Genomic DNA, 14,577 nt, shown 5'->3' on the forward strand with positions numbered 1-14,577 from the left:
TAAATATTTCAAAATTTTATTTTAAAAAAATAAATAAATTAAAAGTAATGGTGAATAAATCAATTGCAGTTACTTTTTTTCCAGATCGTATTATGACGATAGATACAGAGAAAGAGATAGGGAAAGAGAAAGAGAGAGATCAGATAGGGAAAGGTCTGATCGGGAAAGAGCAGAGAGAGACAGAGAAAGAACTGATAGAGAAAGATCCGACAGAGAAAGGGAAAGAGATAGAGAGAGGGAGAGAGAAAGAGAGTCAAGACGTGATCCAGAAAGAGAAAGGGAACGAGAAAGAGAGAGAGAAACATCCTCACATAGAGATAGAGAAAGAAGTGAAAGGAGTTCTAGAAGAGACTAAATTTTTTGCTGCTTTTTTAAAAAAAATGTTTTTCTGATTTTTCTTTTCCCCCCCCACTCCACACCCCCTCCCCCCGTCTTTCTCATTGAATTGTAACTTAAATGACAAATATAATAAATAAAATTAGTAATTTTAAGAAAAAGATATACAAAGTAAAAAGTATATATATATCATTTCGAGTATTTGTGTACATCAAAATAAGGAATAAACAAATTTTTTTGAATAAATTAGATAATTGATTTTTATATATACATATTTTTTTTTCATTTTTTAATAAATTGAAAACATTTTATTTAAATTGACTAATATTAAAATCGAAAATTATTGTTTTATTTTAAATATTAGTACAGTTAACAAGAAAATAATTTGAAGTAGTCAATAAATTCTTAACATGTGAAAATATTTTTTCCTTACTATTAGTTCAATATCATTAAAATAAAAAGAAGGGATTTTTTTTTGTAATAAAAATAATGTCAAAACAACGTTTTTTTTTTTTCCTTTTCTTTTAAATGAATTTTAATAATTTGTATTTCAAACAATATATAGTATAATGTGTATAAAAAAAAAAAAAAAATTTATTAAACCATAGCCTTCTATCACGATTATAAAAAACTACAACACTAAGAACCTTCTTTATTTAAGGTACGAAACATTTTAATTATTAATAATCAAACTGAACAATGTTTAACAAGAGCATGTCATTTTTTTTTTGCAGGAAAACTTCAATCAAGTAAAGAATCATCATTAAAAAAAGTGTTTTAGAAGTTTTTTTTTTTTTTTAAAAGTGTTTTTAAGCCAACGCTTTTTTATCATTTTCCGTATATTTACTAAACATGTTGGCATAAAATTTTTGCTCAATTTTTTTCTGTTCGCTTATTTTTCTGCAACAAGCTAATATTTGAGATGATGCAAGTTTATTGTTTGGCTCAATTTTAAGAACAGCTTCAAAATCCAGTTTGGCTTTGTCTGGTTCCGATATATTAAAGTAAGCCTAATAATTTTTTTATAAAATAACATTAGTTTAACTTTCAGGTACTAATTTTATGTAAAAATGAATGAAATTTCTTACCTGTCCTCTTCTAAAATAACCCTTTATGTTATTCGAATCTAATTTCAAAGCTTCATCGCATTCTTTTATTGCTTCATAATTTTGGTTTAGTTTTAAATATGTAATAGCCAAATTTAATCTTACAGCTATTAGTAATCTGTTTCTTAAGGTTTCTTCATCTTCACTAAAACCTTTTAATAATAAATGTTTTAATCTATTTTTTCTTTCTGTGATTTTTTTTTTTTTTTGAAAAATTAAAGTCTAGCTTCTTACCTACGTCTGAAGAAATATAATTTAATGAATCCTTAAAAAAATTAGCTGCTTGTAAATATTTTTCTTCTTTAAAATATTTGATTCCTTTTTCTTTGTAAAGTTCAGCTTGGGATAATTTTTCAGATGAATCCATTTCCCAAGTTTGTTTGACTCTTTCAAAATCTTCCAATGTCACTTCATAAGTAACAGTTGCATCTGGTGGAATTTGAAATTCTGCATTTCCTTCATGTTTAAAAGCATATTCTGGCTTTATTTCAAGACTTGATTTTTCTTTTTTATTAAATTGAAGGAGTGCAATTTCAATTCCTTCGATAACATTCACTTCACATCCTTCTCCCAAATTAAACGACAATGATCTATCATCAAACACTTTACCATTGTATATTCCAGTTATGTGAACTTGTTGTAAATAAGAAATAACAATAAGTAAAATGTTGAAATAATTTTTCTCAAAATTAATTTAGATAAAAAAAAAAACAGTGCTACTCACCTTTGACTAATCCTCCTTGATCAGGTTTCGAATATTCTACCCCTTTTTGAATTACTCTTCTTAATATTCCATTGTCATTTTTTTTACTCAGGTTTTCTAATGTCCAATCGATTAGTTTTATTTCAAAAATTAATGTCGAATTGGGTGGAATTTTAGGAGGCATTCCATTTTCACCATAAGCATATTTTGGCTTACATGTTAAAAGTGCTACTTCTCCTTTTTTCATTGTAGCTAAACCTATATCCCATGCTTCAATCACGTTTCCTAATAATAAAAAAATAATTACATGTTTTAATACAAATTCTGTTAAAGTGTAATGCAATACAAAAAGTCATGCACTTGCCTACTCCAAGAACAAAGTTTAGAGGAGTTCCTTTATCATAGCTTGAATCGAATACGGTACCATCAGTGAGAGTACCTTTGTAATGAACTGTTAAATTGCTTTTGATACTCGGAAAAGTCGTACCTTCACCTTCTTTAATAATTTCTTTTAAAACTCCACCATCTTTATTTGGACTAATATCAATAGCATTGGATGTTGTATTACATTCCGAATTATCTTTATCCTCTTTCGATATCATGATTCGAGTATACTCTGCACAATTTATTAATTAATATTTAAAAATAAAAAAGAAACAATTTTAAATTATTTCTAACAAAATGAAAAATAGAATAATTCAAGTTTATTCTTTTAAAATTACTTAATCAAAAGCTTTTGATGAAATTTCAAATATTTTTAGTTAACGACGCTAAAACATAAATTTAAAAATTCAACACGTTGGTTTGTAATGAAGTCAAATAAATTCCCTTTCATTTGAAACAAAAAAAAAAAAAAATTTTTTTTAGAATCAAGTTTGATGTTAAAATTTAAATAAAAAATTAATTTATTTAATACATTTACAAATTTTACGGTACGTAGTTTGTAATTTTAAAAAAAATTAATTTATTTTAACTACTCTTCGATCCTCATCTTTTCATTGTAATTATTCATAACAGAAAAAAAATATTTGCTATTAAAATTTAATTGCAATAATTTTTTAAAAAGTGATTAAAATTTCAAAAATATTTACCAAGTCAATTACGATTTTATTAATGATTTCAATAATTATTTTTATTATTTTATTTACTTGAGGTTTCACCAGGTTAAAAAAGTAAATAATTGATGAATTCTAGAAGTTCTTAGAAAACAGTTGATTTTTGTTGAGAATAGTTATGAAATGTAAAGTTTTTTGAAAATTATTTCATTTTATTTAAAAAATTGTTTCTCATTTTAATCTTTAGTATGATTAAAACCTAAATATACGAAAAACTTAATTCGTTAATTATTTGTATTATAAAAAAAAAAAAAAAATTACATTTAAAAAAGTATTTAACCACTTGCAATAATGAATTTTGTATCTTTTTATTACAGGTGTCAAACTGCCAAGAGGTTTTTAGAAAAGGAATACAACAATTTCAATGTATCAAATAAGTATTCATTTTAATAATTTTTATATTAGATAATTTTTTATTTACATACAAATCATAATAATTTGAAAAAATTTTTAATTTAAAACAATTATGAATAATTATTTATTACTAACACTAAATGAAGTGGTTGGAATGGTTATAGGATTGGCTGCAGAGCTAGCCAACATGGCAAGTCCATCAACTTTTAACGGAAATCCAGATCCGATATTTTCGGAAAAGGGAGTGGGGCCGGTTAAACTGTGTAAGGAAAACATTGTTTGCTTTTTGATTCGATTTTGATCCGTTTCATTATCAAAAATATTAGTGTCGTCTTTAAAGTAGACTCTTCTTAAATTTTTGAACTGTTCTTTTTGCGATTGAATAGTCGTATGTAAAGATTGTGCTCGAGCGGCTAATACGATGAGGGTTTCATGAAGTCTTCGCATAGCTAATGTCAATTCTGAAAAATTAAAAAAAATGTTATTATCAGTTAGTAAAAAAAATGATCAATTTCTTTTATTTGTAGTTAGGTTAATAAATAACTGTGTTAGTAAATTTAAAAGGCTCACCTTGAGGAGATATTGTCGAGCATTGAGTCAAAGATTTTAAATGTTTTTCGGAAGCTTCAATTTGAACTCTTAACCTAACTGCATCAGTCTCAAATTTTGTAACTAAATCATTGAAATAATCTGATGGTGCACAATTATTATAGTCTACACTTGAAGACACTTCATGATTTCTTTGAGCCATTTCTGATTGATGTAGAGCCTATTAAAAAAGATTTCAATTGTATATTAAGAAATGTAACCAGGTTCGGAGAAGCACAATATGAAATAAATATCCATTTAAACAAAAATTGATTATATTCTACAATGAAACTTACTTGAGCTGTTTCAACTTTCAATTTATCGGCAGCTGCACTATTTTTTGTTAGACCACTAGCAATAGTTGTTAGGAGAGATTCCATGGCTTCTATATCTCCTTGAACTTTTTTAAGAGGTTTGGAGCTACCATGTGAAATTTCCACACTAATGCTTTTTTGCTGTTTTGTAAAATTTCTGAAAGACAAATTTTAAATTAACATAATCTTTAAATGAATACTTCAAATAATTTTTAGAAACTTTTAGCTTCATTATTTCATGTTAAATAACATTTATAAATAATGAGAAATTAAGATATAAATAACCAGTTTTTGATAGTCAGTAATAGTCATATTTAATTTTAATTAAACAAAATTATTTCAGGTTTATGAAAACGTCAAAAAACTAATAATACCAAACTTACTGGAAATCATTTAGTGTTTGAAAAATTACATCAGGTAATGTATGATCTTTAGTTTGTTTAGGTTCTAATGTTCCAGAACCAGATAACCCTTGAGTTGTTTGTGTCTTATCGATTCCTCCTAATCCCATTGAATTGTTTTTATTTGAAGAAGTCATAGAAATAATAGTAGTGGTTTTGGGAGCTCCGAATAATCCTCCACCCAGTGAAGGTGTGGTTGTTGTGGAAGTTCCAAGATTAAAAGTTGGGGTGGTGGTTGTAAGTGTTCCAAATGTGAAACCTCCAGTTGTTTTTGGTAGTCCAAAGCCCATGTTTGTAGTATTAGTAGAAGTTTGAGAAAAAGTAAAACCTGTAAAAAATTTTTCATTTTTAAATAATATGATTTAATCTTTATGTAATGTAATATGTATAATTTATTTTGTGTTACAACTTACCAGTTGATGTTGTGGTTGAAACTGTAGTAATACTTGAAGTTACAGCTGAATTAACTCCAGTTCCAAAAACTAAGTTTGAAGTAGTGGGTATAGCAGTTCCTAAATTTGCAGTGGGCATTGTAGAGGAAGTGGTGGAGGTCACATTTGCTGAAGGAAATGTAAATCCCGTATTGGATGTTTGAGGAGTAGAGGATGCAGTTGTTCCAAATCCAGAAGCATTTGTAGATCCAAAGGTACCAAAAGTACTTAAAGATGTATTTACTGATGGAACTCCAAATGTAAAACCAGTTGAGGCCACAGAGGTAGTTGCTGGTGGTTTAACTCCAAAACCGGTATTGAAAGCAGGAGCTCCAGGCTGAGCTCCCATTAAGTTTGGAGTTCCTGCAGTTCCAAATGATGGTGCCGTGTTTGTTGTAGCAGCATTGGTGACAGTACTAGAAAATCCGGTAGAGGCTTGTTCCGGCGGTCTTAAAGGATTTCGAAAATATTAATACGATTTATACAAAATTTAAAAATTATTAGTAACAAATATATAATACATAGTTTCAGAAAATGCTTTCTTAAAATTTTAAATACTCACTTAGAACCGAATAAATTTGTTCCCGATGAATTAAAACTAAAATTTCCAAACCCAGACATTTGATTGATTAAAACTTAATTTTAACAACTATATTATAATAAAGATCTCAAGAGCACTAATAAAAATAATCTAACAAAATAAAATATAATTGTAATTGCTTTAAAAAATACGTTTTTAGTAATAAAAGGCAACTTAACTAATGTCTGCTTACACGACAAAAGACATGTTTACGCTCAGTTTTCACGAGATAGTTACATAGGAAAAAGTTTTAATAATTAATTAATATAAAATTTTTTTTTTTCATCATTAGTATTCTTTTGTATTTTTAAAATGGATTTCCAAAATAGAGCTGGAGGAAAAACTGGTGGCGGAGGGGTAGCAACTTGGTCAGAATCTAATAGAGATCGAAGAGAACGTTTAAGGCAATTGGCCTTAGAAACAATTGATATTAACAAAGATCCTTATTTTATGAAAAATCACTTAGGTTCTTATGAATGTAAGCTATGTTTAACTTTACACAATAATGAAGGCTCTTATTTGGCTCATACTCAAGGGAAAAAGCATCAAGCTAATTTGGCTAGAAGAGCCGCTAAAGATGCTAAAGATGCACCTCAACAACCTGCGCCTGAAAAGCCAAGAGTAGATGTTAAAAAATTTGTGAAAATTGGTAGGCCAGGTTACAGAGTCACTAAGCAAAGAGATCCCGATTCTGGACAACAAAGTTTATTATTTCAGGTTTGTAATGTTAAAAATGATATGTATTTTATTTGCCTCGAATTCATTTAAAAATTAATTAAATTCTCTGTGTAGGCAAATCATCTAATAACAAATTTCAATAAAAATTTAAGTTTTATTTTTTCAATTTCTAACAAATTATTTATGATTGATTATTTTTTTTACAGATAGACTATCCAGAAATAGTTGAAGGTGTTTTACCACGCCACAGATTTATGTCTGCTTACGAACAAAGAGTTGAACCTCCTGACAGGAAATGGCAATATTTGTTGTTTGCAGCTGAGCCTTATGAGACGATTTCTTTTAAAGTAATTTTGTTTTTTAATTAAAATTTATATAGATTATTTATTAGGTTATTTTTTATTTTAAATTTAGTTTAAGAAATTTTTCACATTAAATTTAAATTTGATGCTTTGCAATGTAAAATTTGTTCTTCTGATCAAAACTTTTATTAAATTTTTTTCAGGTACCCAGTAGAGAAGTCGATAAATCAGATACAAAATTTTGGACTCACTGGAACAAAGATACTAAGCAGTTTTTTTTGCAATTTTCATTCAAAATAGAACCCAAGCAACCTCCTAAACCACCAACAATTGGTAACCCTCCTCCTCCATTAATGAAAAATCAAATTTTACCCCCTAACTTTGTTCCGCCTCCTCCCATGCCTCCCAGAAGTATGGTCCCTCCTCCTCCAAGATCAATTATGCCCTCAGTAGCACCTCCTTCTATGTTTAATTTAATACCACCCCCTCCTCCAATAGTCAGTACAACATCGAGTAATTTACCAATACCACCTCCTCCCCCCTCACCTCTCCTGAGAAACTAAACTAATTTTTAGTTTTTTTTTTATTATGTGTATATTTACATTTTAAAGAAATGGAAACTCCCCACTAAAATTTTGTGTAATCTATGATCATTACAATTTTATATTTAATGCATTACTGTAATGTTCAATGCAAGTTTAGTGAAATTCTATTTTAAAGGACCAAAAAAACTGATCAACTAAATAAACTAGTGATATGTTTATTCTGTATTATGAGTGAAATAGTGAAAAGATTTTCTCTGAATATATTATGAATTTTGATACAAAATAGTATTTTTGTTTTTGGCATACTTTAAGTAGGATTCAAGGTAAAGGAGAAATTTAAGAAATTCTTAAATAATTAAAAAATTTAATTAAAAAAATTTATTAGATTGAAGAAATACAATTATGCTTGGAGAATACAAGCTCCCCCAACAGCTTTAATTTTATCTTCTGCTCTCTTGGAAAAGAACTTTGCCTTGACAATGACTGGTTGTTTAGGTAATCTACCCTTGCCAAGAACTTTGTAATAGCCCTAAATAAAAAATTATAATTTAGATTTATTTTCAATTAACTTAACTTTTAAAACAATTTCTATGAATATTACTTACAGCTCTAACAACATCTATCACTGGAGCTTTCTTTTCTTTGCTATCAGCACACCTTAATCTAGTATCTGTGCTTACAAGAGTCCAAATTTTATCTAAATTTATAGCCTTGCACCATCTAGTATTTCTGTTAAGATGATAGTTTCTCATTCCCAACTAAAAAAATTACAACTGGATTAATTTCAACAATTCAAAAAAAAGTTAAAAAATTACTTGGTTACATTATTGTAAGTTTTTTACCTTTCCGAAATAACCAGGATGGTATTTGTCAAAGTTAATTCTGTGGTGGTGCATACCTCCTGCATTACCTCTACCACCTGGATGTTTACGGTGTTTACCAATACGTCCATGTCCATGTGAAACATGACCTCTCAACTTACGAGTCTTCTTCTTATTGGCAGCCTATTAAACAGTTAATAAAAATAATAATGTAATTTTTTAATCTGTAGGGTTGAATAAAAAAACCAAAACTTATGTTTGAAATTTAACAATTTTTACTGAAGACAATTTCTATTTTTAAATTCCACTTAAAATATGTTGCAATAAGATAAAAAAAATTTAATTCATAGTTTTAATTTCACATTAACTACGAATTAAAATAAAAGAGGATTGCTTAAATAAAAGAGAATACAATTAAATAAATAATTTACTCGAACTCACCATTGTAAAATTAAAACGTCAGGATCAAAGGCAACAAGACGTTGGCGACAAATTATTATTTATAAGTGGCATTAGACGACTTTTAAAAAACCGTGTATCGAGTCTATAATGTTATTAATTTTACATTTAATAAATCAAAATTCTACTTTTTTTTTTGTTTTTTTGGAAACTATTATTTTTTTAGTTTTACCAATTTTATTTTTAATGCAATAATTCAGTATTATATTTTTAAAAACATTTCTGTTAATCAATAATATGTAGTGAGACTATGATTTTTTCTCAAAAACCGAACTAATATTTAAGAATAAAAACCCATTATGTAGTTTATTTAAATTTTTCAAAATAATTTACGTTCAAGTTATTTAAATAAAGTTTATTGAAATTAATTGTATTTAAAAAATGGGGTCAGAACAAAGTACTCAAAAAAATGAAAAGAGTAAAATAAGGTCTTTACACCTTAATGAAAATGTTAAAAAAGGTCAACAAGTACTAAAATCTTCAACAGAAAGTACTGATTATTGCCAAAACAGGAGCTCATCACCAGGATTAAGTGTGTGTTCTGACTCTGATTTACCTTATATATCATATACTGTAAATCGGCCAATAGGTGGTGGGTTCTTAATTTATACGAAAAAAAATTTGTTAAACAATATGGAATAATAAAAAATTTATTTTCAGTAGATTCACCTAAAATTTCATCTAAACCATCATCTTTTCATAGAGAAAAATCTTTTGGAAGTGTTAATTATTCCTCATCTAAAAGAAAATTTGAAAACTCTAGGAAAGTCACTGAATCTCTCTCTAAAAGTGGTAATATTATTGTAGTCAAAGCACCCAAAGAACCAGAATGTAAAGAAAAAGATTTATTTTTATTAAAATTACAAAGCATTCCAATGTTTTTACCAATAATGAGAGGAACTTTAAATTTACCAGGCAAGTATAAAAATTTTATTCAAGTTATTTGTTGTATTCATTGTCAAAAAGTCATATTTTTTAAAAGTATCATTATTTATTCGATAAATTAAATGTGTTAATTACGTATTAATAATTTTTTTATGTACACAAATATGTGTAATCGTTTTTTACTTTTTTTTCAATTTTTTTAGGAATGAGAGATCCAGAAATATTAGAAAGATTAGATCCCCAAGATTTGCTTGGCTTGTGTAAAAAATTACAAAATTACATGTCTCTTTGCGTCAACTGTGCAACTAAAAATCAAAATCAAATCATAAACAGGATTAGAGAAGTAATTTTTTTTAATAATCAATTAAATAATTAATTTAAAAATTTATTTAAGTAATCAATTTTTTTTTTTAAATTATTTGTTTTTACTTTTCCTAAATATAATGTTGGCTGTTATCGTGCTTTCAGGTAGATTTTGAGTTATGTCATTTGGTGGTCAGTTTAGGTGAAAGACAAAAAAAATTAGTTAAGGAAACTGAAAAAATTAGTAAAATTAAGGAAATTTCTGTCATGCTAAATAAATGCCACAGCCAGTTAAACCATTCTTTAGAACTTATAGAAATTCTTAATAATGCTTTGCCTTCCAAATATAGATTAGAACCATTTGTTTGGACCACTGGTTAATTTGTTGTACTATTTCACTGTATTTATTTATATTAAGTGTATTTATGAATGTTTTAGTTTAGTTCGTTCTGCTCATTAATTTGACAATGAGTTACATTGGCTTATAAATTTAAAAAAAATTTTAAGTAAATTATTAATACTATTACTAATTATATTATAATAAATTTTAAATATAATAAATTACATGACAAAAAAAATCTTATTGAAAATTTTTATTCTCTAGTTGGTATATGTGTAAATAAAATAATCTAATTTTAACGGCATCGCATTGAGAAAGCATATAGAAAACAGTAGTCTGTATTGATTCCACTAAATATATAGTAAATATACTTTAAATATTAAGTAGTATAAAAATCTAAAATTTAAAATTCAATCGCCTTAGATTATTTACTTGTTAAAGTTATAAAAGTTTTTTTTTGAGATCTAAATCCACGTTTATATTCCCTTTTTACTACAGACACGTATTAAAATGCTTTAAATATATATATGTATAAATGTATATTTTTTTTTTTTTTAGAAACAAAAATTAGTAATTATATTTTTAATTTTTTAAAAATAATAATTTTGTATATTAATTTAAATACTTAGTAAAAACTAATGAGAAATATTTTAAAAGTATATTTTTATCGGTACTATTTGTTCTACTATTTGACTACACTTAACCTAAGTGGGTCAAAGAATTTCTAGTACGGTATGCGGTGAAATCGAGTATCATTTAATATTTGATGATGGAGTTTAAAATATGAAGAACAATTTTTGACAAGAAAAATTTTTCAAACCGAAGGTAAATTCATAATTAATACTTTTTTTTTTTACAAAAATTATTTTCAGTTGAAAATTTTAAAAAAATTTTTTTTCACTCAAAATAAGTTTAGTTTAGTTTCAGTGAATCATTTTATTAGAAACTTACGAGTTTTAAAATAAAAAAAAAAATTTAATAATTTTTGAGTTTAAAGGTAAAAATCAGTATTATACATAAAATAATTTAAATGAAATAATTAGATATATTAAAATTAATTTACCCAGATGAAATAATATGACTTTACAGTTGATGTTACAGTTAGAATTAAAATTGTTTTAAATTTTATTAATTGAAACTGACATTTTTTTTTATTATAAATGACATTTATTAATAATTTTATAAAATTATCATGAGGAATACTATTTAACTTTTTATCATTTACTTTGTCTCGATATCAAGTTACACTGCAATTTCTAATACCTATGTTTGATATAAATTTATTTTAAATTTAATTTTAATTAATTTGATAAAAAAATTTCAAACGGTTTAGTTTTGCAATTAACATTAATTTTTTGGTAAATTATAAATGAAAATTTAAAAAAAAACCATTAAAACTTTACTAAAATTTTCAAAAAAGAAAATAACTTATCCGGAATTTAATGATAATATTTAAAATATAATTTACTAATCAAAATATAAAGTAATAATATATTTGATAAGTTTAGGTTGTCCTTAGCCATTTTGTAAATTTTTTAATCTGTGACCGATTTTATATACTTATCGATTCGTTAAAATCTTATGTGTATAAGATGAAATTATTACAAAAAAAAGTAAAATTGTAGGATTATTGGAAGGGATAAATAGGAAATCATTTAAAATAATAATACATAATAATTTTGTTTTCAGTAATCAAATTGTTTTCCATTATCATTATGTATCTCATATAAAAATCATAAATAATTTTTTCAATGGTGATTTTTTTCGACTCACAAATTTTAAAATAATTTTTTCGTTTTAAATGTTAAAAAAAATTTATTCGACATGACAAAAAAAAAAAAATATTTATATATATATTGAAATAAGGCTTATTAATCTAAAGTTAAAATTAATATCTAGGTACAGGTATTCATGTATATTGTAATCTTTTTTTTTTTCTCGAAAAAGATGATATTTGTGTTTTTCAGTCAAATTTTGTCCGTTGATAATTTCTTTCATCATAAATTTTATTTTGTTTTTGAAATTCATGAGTTTGTTGTTTCCATTAATTTTTTCATTGTTAACCTGATTATGAAAATATTTAGGGAGAAACATTTTTAATCATCGAGTGCATTATTCAAATAATATTTTTGCGGGGTCTTTTTTTTATTTTTAGAAAGAATGAGAAAATTATTCCTCCCTGTCAATTCATAAACTTGTTATTGTGTTTAATAATAATAATAATAGTGTTAACAGCATGCAGACTCACTTTGATATGTAATAAGCCTGTTCTTTTTCTTTTTGTAAAGATTGTAAATGTTCTTCCCATTCTTTTTGTTTGGTTTGAACTTGGTTTTCTAATTGGTGAAGAACAACTTGAGTTTTTTGAAGGTCTTGAACGACATCGCGAGGAGTCGCCATTAATTCATTTTCAAGAATTTTAACTTTTTTTTTCAATTCATCTTTTTTCCATTTGAGTTCCTATAAAAAAAAAACAAACAACAACAAACTTTTTTTTTTGTTTTACAAAACTTTCACGTGTATTTATTGTGGGGGGAGGGGAAGGGGGATTTAAACTAAACCTCTAAAGCATCTTGTAGTTCTAATTTTTCAGCTCTTTCCAAATCGATGATTCTCTCCAAGGATTGATTTTTCGTCGTGACGCTTTTTATTTTTTCGCATTTTTCTTTCAATTGTTTTATCGTTTCCTGTTGATCTTCGATTATTTTATTTTTTATCAATAGGGAATCTTTGTCGTTTGCCGAAGACATTTTCAATTTATCATTTTCAATTTCCATCAATTTATTTTTTTCACGGAGTTTTTTAAATTCCGTTTCGTTATTCGATGTTTGACTCATTAAATTCTCGTGAACTTTTTCAAAATTATCGACATTTTTTTTCAAATTTTTTATCTGTTCTTCTAATTCTTTCGAATTGTTACGTATTACATCTAATTCTTTGCTTGTATTTTCCAATTTTTCCGTCTGCTCGTAACAAAAAGAATTAATCTAATTTATTTATTCATGTCATCGATATAATTTTAATAACGTTTTTATTTTATCGACTCGTAGTAAAAGAAAGTTAATAAGTTTATACGATAGTTAAAATTTTTTAAATGTGTGTCACGTCGAGAAGGTATTTTCATCGATTTCTAATTTTTTTTTTTTTTTTTTTAATTAACGTGAAAGTAACTGGTTTATAGCCCATGGCAAACCATTCATTCATTCATTCATTCGAAAATTATATTTATAAGACCCGTGGAAAATTTTTTAAATTATAAATAAACCGAGAAAATGGGGAAATTGTCATAATAAAAGTTGATTTGAATTTCTTTTCACATGTTAATTTATTATATGGTTCAAATTTATTATTATTATTATTATTTTTTTTTTTTTCATTTCGTAAGATTTTTTTATTCTTAACAAACAAAAAAATTTTTTTTTTATTTATATATTTTGTATGTTTGCATAATTTTATTTTCTTTAGTTTGTTTGTTTGTTTGTTTGTTTTCGAAATCGACCTACAGCCGAATTTTCTATTTTATTTTTTTGGCTTTTGTCTTACGTATAAATAGTTTTGTGTTCATCTTTTCCTCTCTCTCTTTCTCTCTCTCTCTCTCTCTGTTTTTTTTTAAGAAGGTAGGTTGTGTATCGATTGTAATAATAATAATAATAATAATTTTTCACTTGCCTTTTCTTTAAGGATAAATTTTTGTTGTTTAACTTCGTCTTCCAATTGGAAAATTTTTTTTTCCAAATTTTCTATTTTCGATTGACGATCGATTAGTAAACTCGATAGTTTTTCCATTTTTTTTTCGCTTTGATTTTTTTCACAATTTAATTTTTCTATTTCTTGTAAAAGTTTTTCAACAATTTTCACATCTCTTTCGCTGCATAAAGGAAATGGAAAAAAATCTTTTTAAAAAATTTTCTTATGATTTTCTATTTATTCTTGTAAAAAATTATAGAATTTTCTTTTTTTTTTTTTTTTTACCTATTTTTTGACGACGCGTGAATCAAATCCGTAAAATTTTCATCATTTTCCAAACATTGCGAATTTAAATGTTTTCGAAATATTTCGTCTATTTTATCTTTATATTGAGATGATCTAGAAAAAAAAAAATTACAATTAAATATTAATAAAAATTTAAAATAAAATAAATAAAAAAAAAAAAAAACTACAAAATATAACAAACAACATGATTCCCGTGTGTGTGTGTGTGTGTGTATGTAATGCTTTTAAAGCTTTCATCATCATCATCATCATTATTATTTATTTATTTATTTATTTATTTTTTGGATTTTTTGTTATTGATAATTACATATCGAATTTTGTAT

General features: G+C 25.7%; 6 protein-coding genes across 6 annotated transcripts; 2 read left to right on the plus strand and 4 right to left on the minus strand.

Annotated features, from left to right (window-relative positions):
• Nucleotides 1-1,145: 1,145 nt before the first annotated feature.
• Phum_PHUM544510 (FK506-binding protein, putative) lies at nt 1,146-2,747 on the minus strand (the record flags this gene model as incomplete). Its single annotated transcript, XM_002431681.1, has 5 exons — nt 1,146-1,346; nt 1,425-1,594; nt 1,677-2,075; nt 2,167-2,415; nt 2,492-2,747. 5 exons carry the CDS (start codon nt 2,745-2,747, stop codon nt 1,146-1,148), a joined length of 1,275 nt encoding a protein of 424 aa, XP_002431726.1.
• A 987-nt stretch (nt 2,748-3,734) lies between these two features.
• On the minus strand, nt 3,735-5,969 carry Phum_PHUM544520 (Nucleoporin p58/p45, putative; the record flags this gene model as incomplete). Its single annotated transcript, XM_002431682.1, has 6 exons — nt 3,735-4,075; nt 4,185-4,383; nt 4,499-4,673; nt 4,900-5,245; nt 5,331-5,797; nt 5,911-5,969. 6 exons carry the CDS (start codon nt 5,967-5,969, stop codon nt 3,735-3,737), a joined length of 1,587 nt encoding a protein of 528 aa, XP_002431727.1.
• A 271-nt stretch (nt 5,970-6,240) lies between these two features.
• Phum_PHUM544530 (Splicing factor 3A subunit, putative) lies at nt 6,241-7,471 on the plus strand (the record flags this gene model as incomplete). The annotated part of the gene is made up of 3 exons (XM_002431683.1): nt 6,241-6,645; nt 6,813-6,953; nt 7,112-7,471. 3 exons carry the CDS (start codon nt 6,241-6,243, stop codon nt 7,469-7,471), a joined length of 906 nt encoding a protein of 301 aa, XP_002431728.1.
• A 357-nt stretch (nt 7,472-7,828) lies between these two features.
• Phum_PHUM544540 (60S ribosomal protein L27A, putative) lies at nt 7,829-8,718 on the minus strand (the record flags this gene model as incomplete). The annotated part of the gene is made up of 4 exons (XM_002431684.1): nt 7,829-7,982; nt 8,059-8,211; nt 8,296-8,457; nt 8,716-8,718. The coding sequence occupies 4 exons, from the start codon at nt 8,716-8,718 to the stop codon at nt 7,854-7,856; spliced, it is 447 nt and encodes a 148-aa protein (XP_002431729.1). The 3' UTR covers nt 7,829-7,853.
• Nucleotides 8,719-9,114: 396 nt separating this feature from the next.
• Phum_PHUM544550 (uncharacterized protein) lies at nt 9,115-10,302 on the plus strand (the record flags this gene model as incomplete). The annotated part of the gene is made up of 4 exons (XM_002431685.1): nt 9,115-9,325; nt 9,394-9,714; nt 9,822-9,961; nt 10,087-10,302. 4 exons carry the CDS (start codon nt 9,115-9,117, stop codon nt 10,300-10,302), a joined length of 888 nt encoding a protein of 295 aa, XP_002431730.1.
• Nucleotides 10,303-12,505: 2,203 nt separating this feature from the next.
• Phum_PHUM544560 (Tropomyosin, putative) lies at nt 12,506-14,047 on the minus strand (the record flags this gene model as incomplete). Its single annotated transcript, XM_002431686.1, has 3 exons — nt 12,506-12,721; nt 12,823-13,224; nt 13,964-14,047. 3 exons carry the CDS (start codon nt 14,045-14,047, stop codon nt 12,506-12,508), a joined length of 702 nt encoding a protein of 233 aa, XP_002431731.1.
• Between the last annotated feature and the right edge of the window lie 530 nt (nt 14,048-14,577).

The sequence above is a fragment of the Pediculus humanus genome, genomic scaffold (assembly GCF_000006295.1).
Source record: "Pediculus humanus corporis 1103172108291 genomic scaffold, whole genome shotgun sequence".
NCBI lineage: Eukaryota > Metazoa > Arthropoda > Insecta > Psocodea > Pediculidae > Pediculus > Pediculus humanus.